The sequence below is a fragment of the Silene latifolia genome, chromosome 2 (genome assembly GCF_048544455.1).
Source record: "Silene latifolia isolate original U9 population chromosome 2, ASM4854445v1, whole genome shotgun sequence".
Classification (NCBI taxonomy): Eukaryota; Viridiplantae; Streptophyta; class Magnoliopsida; order Caryophyllales; family Caryophyllaceae; genus Silene; species Silene latifolia.
The window spans coordinates 160,201,107-160,219,155 of NC_133527.1; the positions used below are offsets into that span (position 1 = coordinate 160,201,107).

The 18,049-nt window shown below is 33.7% G+C and overlaps 2 protein-coding genes across 3 annotated transcripts; one reads left to right on the plus strand and one right to left on the minus strand.

Annotated features, from left to right (window-relative positions):
* The first annotated feature begins 532 nt into the window (after positions 1 to 532).
* On the plus strand, positions 533 to 3,795 carry LOC141643199 (putative serine/threonine-protein kinase PBL7). The gene is made up of 6 exons (XM_074452242.1): positions 533 to 1,266; positions 1,874 to 2,131; positions 2,240 to 2,412; positions 2,499 to 2,578; positions 2,780 to 2,927; positions 3,290 to 3,795. The coding sequence occupies exons 1-6, from the start codon at positions 645 to 647 to the stop codon at positions 3,629 to 3,631; spliced, it is 1,623 nt and encodes a 540-aa protein (XP_074308343.1). The 5' UTR covers positions 533 to 644; the 3' UTR covers positions 3,632 to 3,795.
* A 1,366-nt stretch (positions 3,796 to 5,161) lies between these two features.
* Positions 5,162 to 10,919, minus strand: LOC141643200 (putative fructokinase-6, chloroplastic). 2 transcript variants are annotated; one of them, XM_074452244.1, is made up of 7 exons: positions 10,536 to 10,919; positions 9,232 to 9,440; positions 8,642 to 8,854; positions 8,102 to 8,299; positions 6,842 to 6,979; positions 6,202 to 6,318; positions 5,162 to 5,754 (listed from the first exon to the last, which is right to left on the minus strand). In XM_074452244.1, exons 1-7 carry the CDS (start codon positions 10,681 to 10,683, stop codon positions 5,620 to 5,622), a joined length of 1,158 nt encoding a protein of 385 aa, XP_074308345.1. In that variant the 5' UTR covers positions 10,684 to 10,919; the 3' UTR covers positions 5,162 to 5,619. The 2 variants fall into 2 exon arrangements, with proteins under 2 accessions (XP_074308345.1, XP_074308346.1); XM_074452245.1 differs by lacking the exon at positions 8,102 to 8,299 and having other exon boundaries at positions 10,536 to 10,912.
* Between the last annotated feature and the right edge of the window lie 7,130 nt (positions 10,920 to 18,049).

The following is an 18,049-nucleotide window of genomic DNA, read 5'->3' on the forward strand; positions in this document are numbered from 1 at the left end:
ATCATAACATAACACAACACGATACAAAATCCGCTTTTCCTACCTTGACCCAACACAACCTACTTCCATCTCTTACTCCCCTCTCTTGTTTTCTCTCGCTACCGTCCAATCCAATAATGGAGGAACGCACCTAAAGTACGTAGTTGGGAGTTCGCATTCCCATCAACATCAAGCATCTTTGCACCATCCCCTTCATTAATTGTATTTAATTGATAAACAAAACATACGTGATACTACATGGATATATTAATTTAATATATTTGCTTAATCATTATTCAAATTACTCATTCTCTCGTGGCCATTAGGCCCTCTTTTTTCACTTAATTTCAGCTTATTTTAATTCAGTTCAATTTAATTCTATTTATTTTAGTTCAATTCATTTTTTCATAAAGACTCTTACTTTAATTTAATTCCATCCATTTCAGTTCAGTTCAATTTAGCTACCTTATATTCATTTTTAGTTCAATTCAACTCTTTTTGCCGAAAAAGAACATAATCTTAATATTACCCATAATACTTCCATAATGTGATGGTCATTTTATTTGTCAAAAAAATATTCTTGTTCCTTTGTTTCAAGTAAAGTTCCAATCTTTCTCCTTATTTTTCTCCACTCTTTTTGAGATCCACAATTCAAAAAAAGAAAAATGGGAATTTCCCAATGTAATTACACTGACTCAAGAATAAACCCACTTGAACAAAATCATTCTTCATCAATTCTTTTAAAAACCCATCTAAATTATCCTTCATTCATGTCTAATTATCATCTTAATCACAATGTAAATGATGATCATGATCATGAAGATGATGAATGCAATTACAATGAGTTAAAGTTCAAATCTTTATTAATGAAAATGATTTGGGATTTTGGTTTTGGTTGTTTTGTGCCATTTAATGAACAAAACAAGTACAAAAATGGGAAAAATTACATGAAAAACAACAGTTTAGAAGATGATAATAGTAATAATAAAGCATGGTTACTTGCAGAATCAGGTGGAGATTTGGCAAACTGTGAACCAAACACAGTTCATTCATCATTTAGGTTTAGTATTTATTCACAAGTTGAGCTTGATTCCATGAAAGTTCCTTCTTCAACAGTTTTAATGGTGAATTTAGATAATATTAGTACGAATATGAGTGATTCTAATTTAAAAGAGATGAAATGGTGTAGAATTGACTCACTTGAGAAGAGTATTTCTCCTGTTGCTTCCTTTTTGATTAGGTTTAGTTTTACTGAAATTCTTTCTGCTACCAGAAACTTTTCTCCAGGTACTTCAATTCATTGTTTCCTCTCTTTAGTTTTCTTTTTTTTTTTTTTTTTTTTTTTTGTGTCGGTTATAGGGTGTTTTTTTGTTACAATTATGTAAATTTTTGTTATTTGATTCTAAATTGTGACGGAATAAGTAAAAATGACTCATTAAATTGGTTGCGCTTCTCTATACTGTGGAGTAGTATTCATTTGGTGCAAAACTCGACGTAATATATCATTAGCGAGACCTGGTACCTCTGTGACTATGTTACCCCGACACAAAACTAAGCCTGAAATAATCATATCTGACACTTTGACAGCGTGTTGTGTCCGACACTTGCAGTCAAGTCGGAGTCACATAGCATGGTATTATGGTCTTGAATCTTGATTGTTATAATCTTAATTGTGTGAAAGTGGAGTCATAATTAACTTTCTGTGTTTTCAAGTTCAATTTTTTCTTAATCTCTGTTTTAGTACTTTGCTACTTTTGTATGCTCCTTAATCATGCATGTTAAACTTTTTATTTTTTTTCTGATTAAATTTTAGGTCATGTAGGATACTAAAAATGGTTGTTACTGTAAGAAAAAAGTGGATTAATTATAAGTTGATGTTTCTGAAAATGTATAGGTAGATTGCTAGGCCGCGGAGCATTGAGTTATGTATATAGAGGTCGAGTTGGACTTTTAAGAACATCGGTTGCAATAAAGAGGTTGGATAAGGAGGATAACGAAACTCCCAAGGCATTTTGTAGAGAATTGATGATTGCAAGTTACCTTCAACACCCAAACATTGTCCCTCTTTTGGGATTTTGTATCGATCCAGAGGAAGGCTTGTTCTTGGTTTACAAATATGTTTCTAGCGGAAGCCTTGAGCACCATTTACACGGTAAGGATTATTCGTAAACCCTAATATTTTCAATAATACGAAGTATATAATTATGAGAAAAATGTAGTTTTGACTTTACCAGCTAAGCTAGATAACATAAATGTGTAGGGAAGAAGAAAGGTGTGAAGGGTTTTGCATCACTTTCATGGTCGATTAGGTACAAGGTTGCTATAGGAATCGCTGAGGCGATTGCATATCTACACAATGGAACGGATAGATGCATCGTCCATAGAGACATAAAACCCTCCAATATTCTCTTATCCTCCAAGAAAAGGCCAAAGGTGAACTAGTTGTTGTTTTCTTCAGGGTTTTGTTCTTGATTTAATGTTATTGTGCGAGGTCTAAACTAGTTTGGTTGCTTATACAGTTGTGTGATTTTGGATTAGCAACTTGGACTCCGGCACCATCAATTCCCTTTCTTTGCAAAACTGTGAAAGGAACATTTGGGTAAGACTACAAGAAAAGACTATCTATTGTTCTGAATTGTAAAATTAATCAAACTTATCACTTACTTCAAGTTAAGAAATGATTTATCATTTCTACAGACGGAATGAAACGTGATACAACTGGTTTCACGTTCAAACCCGCCTCATATAAGTTTTTTGTGCCTTACCGAGGTTGCTAATTGACATAAAATAACAAATGCAGATACTTAGCTCCTGAGTATTTCCAACATGGGAAGGTATCTGATAAGACGGACGTCTATGCCTTCGGTGTAGTCCTTCTAGAGCTAATAACAGGCCAAAAGCCGATTGAATCGTCAAGACCAATGGGACAGGAGAACTTGGTCCAATGGGTATGTTGCTGTAGTTATTTAATCAATGGTAGTTTACTAGTTTCTGGATTTTAATCAAGTGGTCCTATCATATACACTGATACTAGTCTTACGTACACTTCACCATCTAATTTGGTGAAGACATGATGTTGTATTAAGTCATTTATTTAACCTTAGTACAATGATTAATGATTACTCCCTCCATCCCCGTCAATTTAATGTATGGGTCAGTTGGGTGACCCATAAAGCCGTTATATTTGGATTATTGTGTTTAAGTACGGGTTGGGCTGGATCACTCGAGTCGAGTCAGTTTTGCCAGGTCTAGAGAAAAAGTCATTTTGGATAAAGATGGGGTTGTATTGACAAAGGTGATGTTGTGACAGGCAAAGCCTCTCTTGGACAAAGGTGATACTGGAATTAATACATTAATTGATCCGCGAGCCAAAGTCACTCCGAAAAGCTCAACACTAATTACTCAGATGGCTAAGGCTGCTTCGGCCTGTATAAATGGTGATGAATCTTGTCGGCCAAGCATTATCGAAGCCATCACTTTATTGAGGGGAGAAACTTGGGCTATCAAGAGCAAAGGCAAGCCTAGTTTTAGTCGAAATGGAAGTGCTCATCATGTACTACAACGAACAACAAGCGATATGAAGAATCATTTGGCTCTGGCTATGCTAGGAGTTTCAGAGTGGGATGACGATGATTTTGCGTATGGTCGATGACAATCAGTAATCAGTATGTCGACTTTTTGTGTGTTGGTTTTTCTATCTTTGCCTTATTTGTCTTCGTCGTTTCAAGCTTAGCAAAGAGACGGATTGTATAGAAATCGAACTCGGAATGATGAAAAAATTAATGTGGAAAATGTGTAGTAATTTCGTCTGGTTTAGTACTTATGTAGAGGCAAACACAAATTTCAGAGCTGATTCTCGAGCACTGTGAACGCAAGTTCAAATCAGCTCGTTTAAACTCGAAGCAGGCTCATGCATTTTGCGGAATAGATAAGAAATAGTTAACCAAAGGATCATTCTTTCTAAAACAAACAAGAACCAAAGGGCGATATATGCAAAATGTAATGATTGTGATTTGTAATTTTCATAAAAACAGAGCAAATGGTAACTTCCTAGAATATCTTAGCAACATCTCTAATCAAACCGCGGTTGGCTTGGGCAAAAGCGGTGAATTCTTCGAATGAAATGAACTCATCGCCATCAGTATCAAGCTCCGCCATCATCCGCATAACATCCTCAGGAGTGACTGATGCAAGTGTCTTTAGGGCATCTCCCAGCTCAGTGGACGATATTTTGCCATCACCATTGGTGTCGAACTTCTTGAAAATTTTCTCCCGGTCGGCAATATCTTGAGGTGTGTCCTCATCAGCCATAATGGCAGTTACTTGCAGAGCCAAAAAAAGAAATGCACAAATGTGAAAAATTGGTGTAGTTTTGGATTAATGCAAGTATGATTGTGCATAACCAGGTTAAAGGGAATAAATAGAAGTTGTTTCCTATATTTAGAGGGTCTCAGGATTGATTTAAGCTCTTTTACAGCTGCCAAAAAAAAAAGGATTGATTAAGCTTAATTATCGGATTACCTTAGAGTTAAAATTTCAGCAAAAATTACTAAATATAGGTTTGATCTCAAATAGAGAGGCCAATAATCCTAAACTTAGAGCTAATTTTTCTAAGCAAATACAAGGATAATTATAATTATAATTCTTAATAATAAAGGTTATTTATATTTTATACAGACTATATTTATTGAGATGACGTAAGTCGCCTTACCCATGTATTGCAACAAATTATCTATTGTTTTTTGAATGATACATATTGAAAATTGCATTGAGAAGTGCTGTGTCTCAGCAAATTGACCTTGTAATCTAAATATTATTGAAGAATTCTAAAGCTACCAAAAACAGAAAATTAAAGCCTTTTTAGTTTTGTAGTTTTTGAAAACAAAAGAGTAAGGAAATACTTGTACAGTTGTACGTAGCATCTTTCTACAGCTGCCCAAAAAAAAAAAAAAAAAAAAAAAAAAAAAAAAAAAAAAAAAAAAAAAAAAAAAAAAGTTGTACGTTGCATTCCCTTAGTCTCATTCATTTGTTTACCTATTTTAATTTTTATGAGAAGTATTTTAATCAAAGATAAATAAATGATTGAAACGGAGGGAGTACATACAACTAGAACCGTGTTCAAGAAGGTCAAATTATGAACATGATAAACACACTCCTACTACAAGGATCATGATCAGTAAGGTTGAGCACAAATGCACAATACAAAATTTATCATAGAGCTAAATTTGATTTCTTACAACATTCATCAATAGCTCAACTGTCATACAACAATGAATCAAAACGACACAGGGCTGAATCTTAATACAACGTGGCAGCACGACCACTCTGCCACTGGCTCAACTATCATACAACAACAACAACAATGAATCAAAATGACACAGGACTGAATCTTAGTACAACGTGGCGGCAAGACCGCTCTGCCACTTACACACCACTACTCAAAATTACACATGGTTAGATCCAAAGACAGCCATACTAAAAGAGTGGAATCAAGAATATCCTAATGTCTACAGCTCTACAAGATAGGCAAGGTCCATTATTCCAATCAAAGTCAACCTTGCAAGTAACATTATTGCACATCATTGATTCATTATGGCTGAAAATTTGGGTACTTACAAATTCCATGGATCCACCAGAAGCCTAAGCTACAGTTTTCAGCATTGCATTCTGTACTGCTATTTTAGTAGGCAAGGCAGGAATTGCACCTCTCTCTGTGACGGTTATCGCACCGCAGGCGTTGGCGAACTCAAGTGCAACTCTTAATCCATCCTCATTCTGAAGAACATGATTTAGACGTGACAAGTATCAATAAGCATGCTGCTATATAATATGTCGTTGATCAATTATAGTAATGCTCGAACCATTTTGGGCCATAATCAATTTCATGGAAATTATTAAAATTTTGAGAAATAGTAGTAAGGGCGGTTTTAGGAAGTGTATTGTAGCAAATGGTGTGAAAAGTTAAATTAGAAGCAAGGAGTGGACGGTTAAGGGTTAAAGAGAAAGAGACGAAAAAGCTAGAATTACTCGTTCACACTTGACACTCGGTCAATAACGGAAATATATATATTTTGGCCAGGATATCGATTTTAGTAGTGTTGAACAACAAAAAAACAGTTGAAAGCGACACTCACACAAAAAAGCCTAAAATATTTTTTATAAGAGAGCGTCCACAACAACAACAAAAAAACTTGCAAATACAACTTTCGAGTCAAAGGGTACCTTAATCAAGTCAATATCGGCAGCTAGTTGGAATAGAATTCCAGCAACAAAGGCATCACCAGCACCAGTCGTGTCCACTGCATCTACTTTAACACCTCCAACCCTCCCACTGAATTCCTGCAAATATATTAAATTTGAAAATGTGTTCTAATTTCTTCTTTGTTTGTTTTTCCGTTATCACAACTGCAAAATGAACAGCTCAGGAGATTCTGCTAAGTTGCAGACACCCGTGAGACTGAGTGATTAGAAGGGGAGTCTAACTCTAAGAATATGGAAACCACAACCTTTAACTTCCAAATCCAAATCCTGAGTTGATCACTTTTTATTGAAGAGGACTTTCCGCTTCCCTTGGAGCCAATCATTCACTAACTTTAGTTTTTATGGTCTCTTTATTGTAAATAGCGGTCATTTCATGCAATTCTCAATATAATTTTCATAATGGGTCACTTTGGAACAACATCAACCCTAAAGACAAGGTTGCCCACATCTGAGTATCTGACCACCTATCCCAGATTTTCAAGAGGCAGTAAGCCGCAGGCTAAGGTAATGTGATATAAATTAAAGAGAGTGCACTAGAGCATTAGAAAACTATAGAAGAGGAAAAAAATTGTCCTATAGAGTGTAGGCTTAGAGGCCTCACCTTCGTATAATATCTGCAGCCCTCTGATCCCTCAGTCACAAGCAACAACTTGAGGTTTGGATGGAACAATTTACGCACAACGTTATCATCATAGGGATCTTCTCCTTGTGTCAAAAAGGAAATTTCATCTTCACTAACCTACGTCCACGTGAACTGTCAGTCTCAGCTTTCCACAATCCATATCATCCTTATTTGGCCGATTTGCATATTACTACCTATTAAAGTCAATTATTTTTAAATTACTACCTAATATAACTAATTATGCAACTTACTATCTACAACACTACAACTAACTTCATCCTACTACTAGATTGACGGAAAATGGGACTAAGTAACATTTTAGTCACCTAAGCATACTACCTTTAATGTCTAATGACTATTATGCCCTTATTATACCACCCTTACATTAACTCATTCTAACTCTCACCCTCATCATTTTAACTTAAATTGCCCAAATTTAGTATCTTTTTACCTTCTCCATCAAAGCCCTCTAGCTTGCACCATTGCTGACCCATCTTTCGTCTTTAATTCATCTTCAATTTCCTTATTTTTTATGTTGTTTATTTTTCGTATTTCTTAATTTGATACCATAATTTCATAGTGAGTATGCATATTTGTAAAATTTGGGGGGTTTTTGTGTGTTCCATAATTTCAATTGGAAAATTGGGGTTTTTTTCATACTAGATGTAGATTAATCACCTTTATTTCGTCTTTAATTATCGAAAATATTGTAGATTAATTCTTAATTTCGTTTTTAATTCTTGAAAATTGGGTCTTTAATTCTTAATTTGATTTTAAGAAAGTGGAAGTATATAAAAAGAGACTAAGCGAGATTGAGAGGAGAGAATGTGAAAGAGATATAAAGCTCAAATTACCCAGTTCAATTGAAGATGAAATGAAGAAGATGAAATGAAGGAGATGAATGAGAAAGTAAGGGGATTGATAATAAGAGAAGAGGAGTTGAATTAGAAAGGGCAGATTTGGTATAAATTATGTTTTGAAATAAAAGAGGAGGAAGTATGGCTGACTCAGGCCATTTTTTGAGGATTAGTCCCAATTTCCGGCAAGCAGGTAGTAAGATTAGTGTTATTGCAACTTTGCGGGTAGTAACTCGAATAATTAAGTATATATGGTAGTAAAATACAAATTTCTGACTATATTAGGTAGTAATTTGTCATTTATCCTTATTTTTAATATAGATTTTTTTTTGGTAATACGATAAAGGAAACATAACCAGGCAAACTTAAACTGGCCTCCTACCTTGATGATATCAGCCGTATCCCAAATGCTAAGTATCCCTTCTCGGGCGCTCTCAGCAGTTGACCATAATGGAAGCCTTAAGTTAGGATCATAGGAGAGAAGAACACCAGCATCTTTTGCGGCTTTAGTAGCAGCAATATGAGCTGACTTGCATGGTTCAGTGATCAAGCTTATAGACCCATAATGAAATATCTTAGCCTATCAAAACAATTAAACAAAATTAATATATATTCTTCTTTCTATATTAAATTTTTCACATCAAATTGCATGAATCGCTATACAATCAGACGTATGGATTGATTCAGTTAGTCACATATAAAATAATAACTCATGGGCCTCAGGTTCAAACCCTTGCGAGAATCCGGGAACAATTAGTCTGAATTATGTCTTCTTGAGTCAAAGACTGTCATCTTCATGAAAAAAAGTCTGCTTAATTTTGTGTACTTGGTTTGCACACTGCCACGTATTCTCAGTCATTTTTCGTTTTATTTTTATTAGCTTCGCACTTACTTTCTGAAAGAAGCAAGGGACAGAAAGTACCTTGGTGATGAGATCAAAATCAAGCTCAGATTCCTGAAGCAGCATGTCAGCACTGGGATTACGGTAAAACATGAATTCTCGTTCCCCATCTTTCCTTAATGTCACAAAAGCTAAAGCTGTACGAGCACCAGGATCAAACCGCATTCCATCACTGTTCACGTTATTTTCCTTCAAAATGTCAGCAAGCATGTAGCCAAACTCATCTTCACCAACCTGAATGTGTAGGTGGAAGAATGCATAAGCAATGGGTAACGAAAAAATGTTTTAGGACAAAACTACTTCATTCACCATGTTTTTCAAGTTATAGCCATAGGTTAAAGGAGGTACAAAATCCTCTCACATGGAAGTATTTATGATGAATTCCACAGGCTTCAAAAGCAGAGCTCTCATGAGTGTGAAACACCCCCCACATTTCCACCCAGTCATTACAGACTTAAAGTAGAAAACCGCCCCAAAGAGTAGGGTACCAAAGGGTAGTTTGATAAACGCCAGGAACCGAAGTGATATTAGCTCATATATCAAGGCACCAAAATCAAAATTTCCTTTCAGAAATGAGGGGCTGACACAACCTATAATGGCAAACTTGTTACCTTGCCAATGAATGCTGATGACCCTCCAAGACGAGCGATTCCCACAGCAACATTGGCTGGAGCACCACCAGGAGCCTTTTTAAATGCCGGTGCTTCAGCTAATGAAAGCCCACTGATGGTCGGGACAAAGTCAATAAGCATTTCCCCGAAGCAAACAACAAGTGAATCTTGTGCCTCTAATGGGCCATTGTTACCAGGTTGTGCTCTAGCTACACAAGAGTTAAGAGTAAACAGAGCTGTCAGCATCTCAAATAACAATAACCTTGCATTTCATTGTGAAAAAGGCTTGGGGATTCAAGGTTTCATAGCTTAATTTAATGTAACAAATCGAAATCCCACCCCCAAAAACTTAAGGCTACACCACTTCTACTTTAAAATCTTTATGATCTCACACCGCCACTAGGCACTAGCCATAACAACAAAGTCCTAGTTTCAGAATAATTTGGAGACAGCTATATTATGATCACAAGTCTACATTGTTTAATTTAAATTTGAGGGTACTTTACTAAATTAGCACAATAATGTAAAATGGTTAACTAAATCATCTATGCTCTATGTTTACTTAATCTTCATATGGGAAAGTCTTGATTTTATGAAACAATTTTTATCACGTTGATCAGAAACAACCTCTTTGTATTATTAATGTAAGGGAAAAGGCTACCTACATCTCACCCCCTCCCTTATTTAGCTTATGAAACTAGCATTCAAAACCATAGACACAAACTAACGATGCTTCGCGTTTCAATGTTTCAAACATAATAATCTGGGTATGGTTTAATTGGAATCTACATGATCACACTATGAAATGATCAAAACGCAGCACTAGTATCAAACTCACATTGAACCCATGACTGCCTTTAAAACCCGTCAGCATCAAAAGCGCCTTTGTGTCTGGCGACGATCTCGCCTAATTAATAAGGATCACTTTACTTTACTTTATTAACCAAATGAGCATATAACTCAAAAGGTACGGTAGTGAATCACAAAAAAGTCCACCTAAATTTCACGCCATCTCTACATTTTTCCACCATAAAGAGTAAAGACTACAACGACCAATAACCACCTTTTAAAATCACGGGTAATCTCTAAAATAGATAAAAAGATAATGTTCCAGATTACAATCAATAAAGTTTTTAAAATCATCCAAATTCCAATAAAGTTTTTATCCTTTTTACCTGCATTTTTTGCTTAGCTAACTTCACCTGAATTCAATTCTCATATGAGATCGTCTCATGATAATATTATCACAGTAGGATAACAAACAAGCAAATATATACAGTATATGAAGAGGAAGAACCGAGTACCTTTCAAAACATGCCGTCGGAAGGAATGGACCGGTGAACTGGCGGCGGGTCGCCGTAAAAACAAGGTGGGCCCGGAAATTTGGTTAGTGGGACAATCAAGCTTAGAAGATAAGGATATAAATTGAAATGGGCATGTAGTTAAAGCCATTTATTTATTTAATTGATCAATCTAATTGAACTTATAAAAAAAAACTATGATTATGGATTATTAAGCAAAGTTTAGTTGATTGACCAAAATTTGTAAAAGGGTATTGTAAGATTGATGAGTTAGAGGTAGTAGAAGTTCGAGTGTTGACTTAATAGTGTTTTTGTGAAATGAGAATGATGAAGAGAGAGAGGAGATTTTTGGAGGTATCCACCTGTGACTTGACTGTGGTGGGAGCTACTAAAAATCTACAATTATGGCTTATATTTTCTTGGGTACCCTATTTTCTTCATCTTTTTTATACTTTTCATTTTTCGAAAAATGTACGCGGTGCTTTGTCTTTGAGGTTTGATATTTTGCGCAAAATATTCAAACTTTTGATCTGGAAAATTTTAAGAAGTCATAACTAGTGTTTACGAGTTCAGAAAGTGGGTAATTGTATAAAATGCAAATGAATACTAAGAAGTATTTTAGAAATAACAAAATAGTGAAAAACTGACAGGAATAGGTCGTATCCTAAATTAAATATAATTTCAAAAGAAGACTAAAGAATATAGATAGTGAAGTCAAGGGTTGAATACTTGAATCACAAATAAACGTGATAAATTGCTTATTATCCATGAGTTATGAGTAGATTAAATATTATTTAGTCGTTGATTGATTGGGTTGATTGATATTAACTAAAACGAAATCAAATATATATATATATATATATAGAAGTAGGATCATATGAGTTTGGTTTTTTTGGTGAGTTACCCCTCTGAATCTAGACCATTGATCTAATCTAAGATGGATGGCTAAGATTAAATCTTACTCAACCTATAAAAACCCACTTTTCTCTCAATCTCCCTCATTATTAGAAAAAATCACTCTCTCTCCTCTTTCTCCCCCTAAAAAGCCAGAAATAAAAAAAAAAAAAAAAAAAAATGAACGACGACATGTTCAACTGTGTCAAATTCAATCTTCATCAAATTTCTTCAAATTGCAGGCTACAAACTCAATCTTCATCCTCAATCTTCATGATCCTCGTTCAAATTTGTCATCAATTAAGGAGATTCGTTGTCGCTTTCGCTTCATCTTAGTATTTCTCTTCAATTTTACTATATGTAAGTACTAATTTTGTTTTCTAGATCTGATTGGTGCGTTTTCATTATCGTTCTTATCTAATATCCTTTTCATTTTTGTTGATTCGTTGTATGTCCGTCTGCACTTATGTTTTGTTGTTAAATTGCTTGTTTTCTCATTATTTTCCCAATAATATATAAGGTTTTGAGTTTAATATGAGAATTTTAAACGATCTTGTGCATTTTCATGTTGTTTGTAAGTCGTTTCATAAGTTTTTTCTTATTCATTGTGTTTTTTTTGTATCTTTGATAATTTTTAGGGTTTTTGATTTAGATGTGTTACCACCACGAACTTTGTCTCATTGGTGTTAGTTATTGTATTGCTTTAACCGAATTATTGTATTATTCAAACTCAATTATTGTATTTTGGGTACATTATTATTTCTCTGAAATAACCAGTTATTGTATTGTGTTGTTTGATTATTTCAATGCATTAGTTGGATTATTGTATTTCATTTTGCTTAGTTACTTCATTCTGACAAAATATGATTTTATTTCTCTAAAAGATCCAATTATTTTAGAGTGTTTTTATGGTTATTTCAATACTTATGGGTCGTTATTGTATTTGATTTGCATAGTAATTTTCAACTTACGCCCTTCTTTGTTTTTATTTCTTTCAATGAGCTTTCACTTTTTCCTAGTTCAACCCTCATTGACTAGACATGGTTCTCATTGGGATGAATGGGGAAAAGACACCATCAAGACAACTTCTTGTTAATGTTTAACTTCAGGGATGAAGTATGAGACAAAGTACACAAGTTCAACACGTAAGTTGAGTTTTTTTGGTACATTATTATTTCTCTGAAATAACCAGTTATTGTATTGTGTTGTTTGATTATTTCAATGCATTAGTTGGATTATTGTATTTCATTTTGCTTAGTTACTTCATTCTGACAAAATATGCTTTTATTTCTCTAAAAGATCCAATTATTTTAGACTGTTTTTATGGTTATTTCAATACTTATGGGTCGTTATTGTATTTGATTTGCATAGTAATTTTCAACTCACGCCCTTCTTTGTTTTTATTTCTTTCAAATGAGCTTTCACTTTTGCTAGTTCAACCCTCATCGACTAGACATGGTTCTCATTGGGATGAATGGGGAAAAGACACCATCAAGACAACTTCTTGTTAATGTTTAACTTGGGGATGAAGTATGAGACAAAGTACACAAGTTCAATCATGGCCGATTATTGTAAAGTTCAATCACGATTATTGTAAAGTTCAGTCACGGTTATTGTAATAATTTACGGAAATTATTATACGACGCTGATGTAATTACTCTATTTTTATGTTGTAAAAAAGTGTTGCTTATGTCAAATTCAGATTGCAATTCATCTTCTTCCGCTTTTTATCATCCAACTTCTTATTCATCTTCCTCGCCTTCTTCTTCTAAAGCACGCTCAACAAATCGGGAATGGCTATATTAACTCGACGATACAATAACGGTGTTTTAATAATACAATAACTGGGTTAAAGTAATACAATAATTGAGATGTAATGTTACAACAATCGCATATGAATGTTTGAATATTTTTGAGTTTTACAATAACACAATTTATTCATTATAATAATTGAGTTTCTACATTACAATAACTATAATTACCTCGATTTATACAAAGACAATATCCGAGTTTCTACATTACAATAATTACATATATCGAGTTTTACATTACAATAATCGAGTTTGTACATTACAATAACCGAGTTTGTACATTACAATAACTGAGGTTCTGAATTTGAATAACTATTAAATAACCACGTTTCTTCATTACAATAACGGAGTTTCTAAACAACTGGGTTAACTATTAAATGACCAAATATATACATCGATTATTCCACTGAACGTATGTCCGTGTTCAACGTGATTCAACCTGTAAATCACCAAAAATAATGAATTATTTCATTGAATATATTATATACATCCAAGAAGTAACTCGACGATACAATAAGCGTGTTTTAATAATACAATAATCTGGGTTAAAGTAATACAATAATTGAGATGTAATGTTACAACAATCGCATATGAATGTTTGAATATTTTTGAGTTTTACAATAACACAATTTATTCATTACAATAATTGAGTTTCTACATTACAATAACTATAATTACGATTTATACAAGATAAATATCCGAGTTTCTACATTACAATAATTACATATATCGAGTTTTACATTACAATAATCGACTTTATTCATTACAATAACCGAGTTTCTACATTAAAATAACTACAAATACCAGAGTTTCTTCATTACCATAATTGAGTTTATACGTTACAATAATCGAGTTTCTACATTACAATAATCGAGTTTCTACATTACAATAATCGAAGTTTTCGCATTTGAATAACTATTAAATAACCACGTTTCTTCATTACAATAACCGAGTTTCTACATTCAACTAGACATTTTAACATACAGTTGGTGTGCTAAGCTAGATTACCGACAATTTTTCAAGATTATGATAATAATCACCAATCAAATGCCATCGGTCTGATAGACAAGCATACTAACGGAATAGCAATTGAAATAACTAGCAAAATAACATATATTGACTTATATAATCTACGCTTACCTTCGTTTTGTCGATTCGCGCAAAGGTTTCGCAAGTTTTGGCGAAAATTGACGATTGAAGAGTGTATCAATCAAATTGAACGAATATGATGAATTAATTTTGTGTTTTTGACTTGAATTACTCAAGTTTTTATGAAGATTTGATTGAATAACGTCTTGAAATTGAAGAAAATAGGAAAAAGGAGAGAAAGAATGAAGAAATTAGGGAAACAAGATAGAATATGAAGAAGATGAAGAATACAGGAGACCTAATTTTGTGATGCGTCGATTATTTTCGTAGATTAGGATTTTTTGGGTTTAATCTCACCCTTGATCTTGTTAGATCCAATGGTATATAAATGCGGGGTAACTCACGAAAAATGGCAAACTCACTAGGATCTTAGGATCTTGCCTCTATATATATATATATATATATATATATATATATATATATATATATATATATATATATATATATATATATATATATATATATATATAAACCAATTTTGGGGAATCCGATTCACAATGAATACCAATTATGGGATTTGTAGTCGATTAACTAACATAGATTAACTACCTAAAATTATATGTCATGTCGATACAATATAGCCTTTAGATTGGTGCTTAGTATGCATGTGGTCACTATAATAATTAATTAACCATGGCCAACAATTGATCAATCATATTGATAAACACTAAGCAAGCGATAGCCTATCTAAGAAATAAACAAAATATTACCCCGAATTATTATTCATCGATTCCCTTTAACCCTATATGAAAAATTAGTTATGCATAACGGTATAAAGAACGAAGAATATAATTAAAGAAGACATAGTTAAATAACAAGAATGAATAACGAAAGGAAATTGATTACCAACAACTGAAAGCTTAAAGAACTGATTGCAAAGTATGAAGAATAGCAAAAGTACTTTGGGGTTCTTAAGAATAGTGCATCAAACGAAATTAGGCAGAATGTGGAATTGTTTAACCTAATACTATGCTTAAAGTTTTAATACATCGTAATTTATTAGCTAGTAACCGGAGGGTGGAGGGTGGCTCGATCGAGTTCAATCCAACTCGGTCGAGTAAGTGCATCAGGTGCTTCTCTTCAGCACCTTCCTTCTCCCTATTGGGTCCCTTATTTCCTTGCACATATGCATACCAGAAAAATGGGAAAATAAAGTGGGAGAAACGTTATTTCACAAAACACGATGCATTTGACACAAATGAACTCAATTGACGATATAAAATGCATTGTTAAGGGGTATAAATCGCATATAAAATGTACTTATCAAATTCTCCAAGACCAAACATTTGCTTGTCGTCTTGTCCCCAAGCAAACTAACTAGATATAACATACAAGAAAGCACACATAGCGGGTGAATGAGCTCAGAGCTAATCGAACATGCACACACACAAATCTCATAACAACTTACATCTATTACACACATGAAAAATAGGAAAACGCAACTCGAATTCTAAGATGTAACAAATATGACGCATATTGACTCTTTTTTTTTTACCTTGCAATACCACATATGACAGATTTTCTCACGTTTTCGCTCATCGCTCATTTAAGCACGTGTTGGGTATATGTAAAGATAGAAAGAATTAAGACTCTCACCTACTTGACTCATGGAATGCACATGCAATCTAATGTGAAATCTACCTCCATAATCAACAAAGCATATCCACCAAACAATGACCATTGTACATGCAAATGACTTAACAGTAGCTTAGGAATTATGGGTAAAAGGTGGTTGCGTAAAGCACGTTAGGCTAATGAAGGCTAAGTCGGTAGTCACAAAGCAAATCCACATCAATGACAAAACTATAATCCCAAAACCAACTAGAAAAATGATCTTAACCTTTGACAACTCATAAGGGAAAACAATGCCCCTTAAAATTCTGTATTAGACTCTAATAAAATTGTTTTTTTTACCGTCTAGCAAGAAGTGGTGCTTTTTATTTATACAATTCTTTTCTTTCTTTTTTCACTTCGGCTTTTTCATTCATTCTTTTCATTACAAACCAAGACGGTAATTACAAAATTGGATGATAATAACTAAGGGTCAAAAGAGAGAGCAATCATAAAATCGAACTTAGACAATTCCATATTACAAACATGTATGCCTATTAAATTCGACCCGACCCGCCTGACCCGTTTTTCTAGGGTCAAGACCCGAAAAATCTAGACCCACAACCGTTCGACTCGAATCCGAGATGACCCGTTAACTAGGGTCAAAGACCCGGCCTGAACGGGTAACCCGCTGGCTCAGAGATAAATCAAGAATTTTATTAAAGTATTAATATTTATATATTTTATTTGAAATAATAATTAAAAAATAATTAGTTTTTGTACTTTAAATTAAAAATATAAATAAAAACCCAATATTATAATTAGAAAATAATTAGTTTTTGTACTTTAATTTGTGCGATCTTTAATAATATAAAATAATTATTCGAATAACTTGATTTCTATAATCGTGTCAATATATTTAATGTAACCATATAACTTGATTAAAATATAGCTCAATGAGCTACTCCACCCATTTTCAAATGATTTTGAGATATAACCTCATTTGACATGCGAAAATGACACTTTCTCCCTCTGGATGAGCGCAACAATCTACATAATAAAAAAAACTATAAAAATTTTGATCATGGACATGAATACAATTTCCTAACGGAAAAATGACTCAACAGTCTATCAAAAACCAACGGATCTTATTAGAAAGTCCAATTTTTTTTTTTTTTTTTTTGGCAACTGGTAAAAAAGATTCCTAGGCCACTGTCATGGCACGCCTTGCTAACTGGTCCGCCGCAGCATTTCTTTCCCTACAAACATAACTAAAGCATAAACAATGAAAGTTAGCCGAAAGTTAGAAAGTCCAATTGAACATCGGAATGTCGACCTATTTACCAAGCCAAAAAAGAGCTCACGTATTACGTCAGTAATGTTAATGAATACCATATCTTTTATGTCCAGACTCTCTAAAGTTTAAAGCATTCTTCTCGTGTACGGATAGAACAAAATGGACGTAAAGCTATTACGTAAATTGCAAAAGAATTGGGTTATGGCCTTATTGTCCATGGTTAACTCGTGTTTTACTTCATTTTCCCTCATTTTAATAGATGTCCATGCTATGACTCAAATTGTAAACTAAATTTCACAATTTGTTTATTGATTTAGTCGACAAGCTGATTTTAATTAATGCTCACCACTTGTCCACACTTGTCCATTTGTGTACTTCCATAGCCTTCACATTATTTATATCTAATTTAATGTTAATGTTAGTCCATCTGTCTAGGTCAATAGCTTACCTATTTTATTTTGAAATGTCTCAGTCGTTTATTTACATTTTTATTTTAAGAATGTCTTTAATGTGTAACTTAATCCTTCACATTCAATTTGGTCTACTTGTCATCCACTAATCGGTCCACTCCTCTTTACTTGGTGTTTGTGCCAAAATCAAAGGTAAACAAATGACCGGAACGGAGGGAGTAGCTTTTATTATATACAGAATATGCAGAGTGGCGGACGAATATGCAGAATACAGAATTTTATATCGTATACACTTTCTTACCACCTACAAGTCATTTACTATTACACAAATTCTCCCTTATGACGGAGGGTATCCGTCACAAACTTGTGACAGGTACCATATCGTCTCACAAAAAACCCATAAGG

Excerpts from the sequence above, each read along its gene's own strand:
- LOC141643199 (XM_074452242.1), top strand. The coding sequence starts at position 645 with ATGGGAATTTCCCAATGTAATTACACTGACTCAAGAATAAACCCACTT. Across the intron at positions 2,132-2,239 it reads CCTTGAGCACCATTTACACG|GGAAGAAGAAAGGTGTGAAG; the intron begins GTAAGGATTATT and ends ATAAATGTGTAG. Across the intron at positions 2,579-2,779 it reads ACTGTGAAAGGAACATTTGG|ATACTTAGCTCCTGAGTATT; the intron begins GTAAGACTACAA and ends TAACAAATGCAG.
- LOC141643200 (XM_074452244.1), bottom strand. The coding sequence starts at position 10,683 with ATGGCTTTAACTACATGCCCATTTCAATTTATATCCTTATCTTCTAAG. Across the intron at positions 8,300-8,641 it reads ATTTTGATCTCATCACCAAG|GCTAAGATATTTCATTATGG; the intron begins GTACTTTCTGTC and ends TTGTTTTGATAG. Across the intron at positions 5,755-6,201 it reads CCGATATTGACTTGATTAAG|AATGAGGATGGATTAAGAGT; the intron begins GTACCCTTTGAC and ends CATGTTCTTCAG.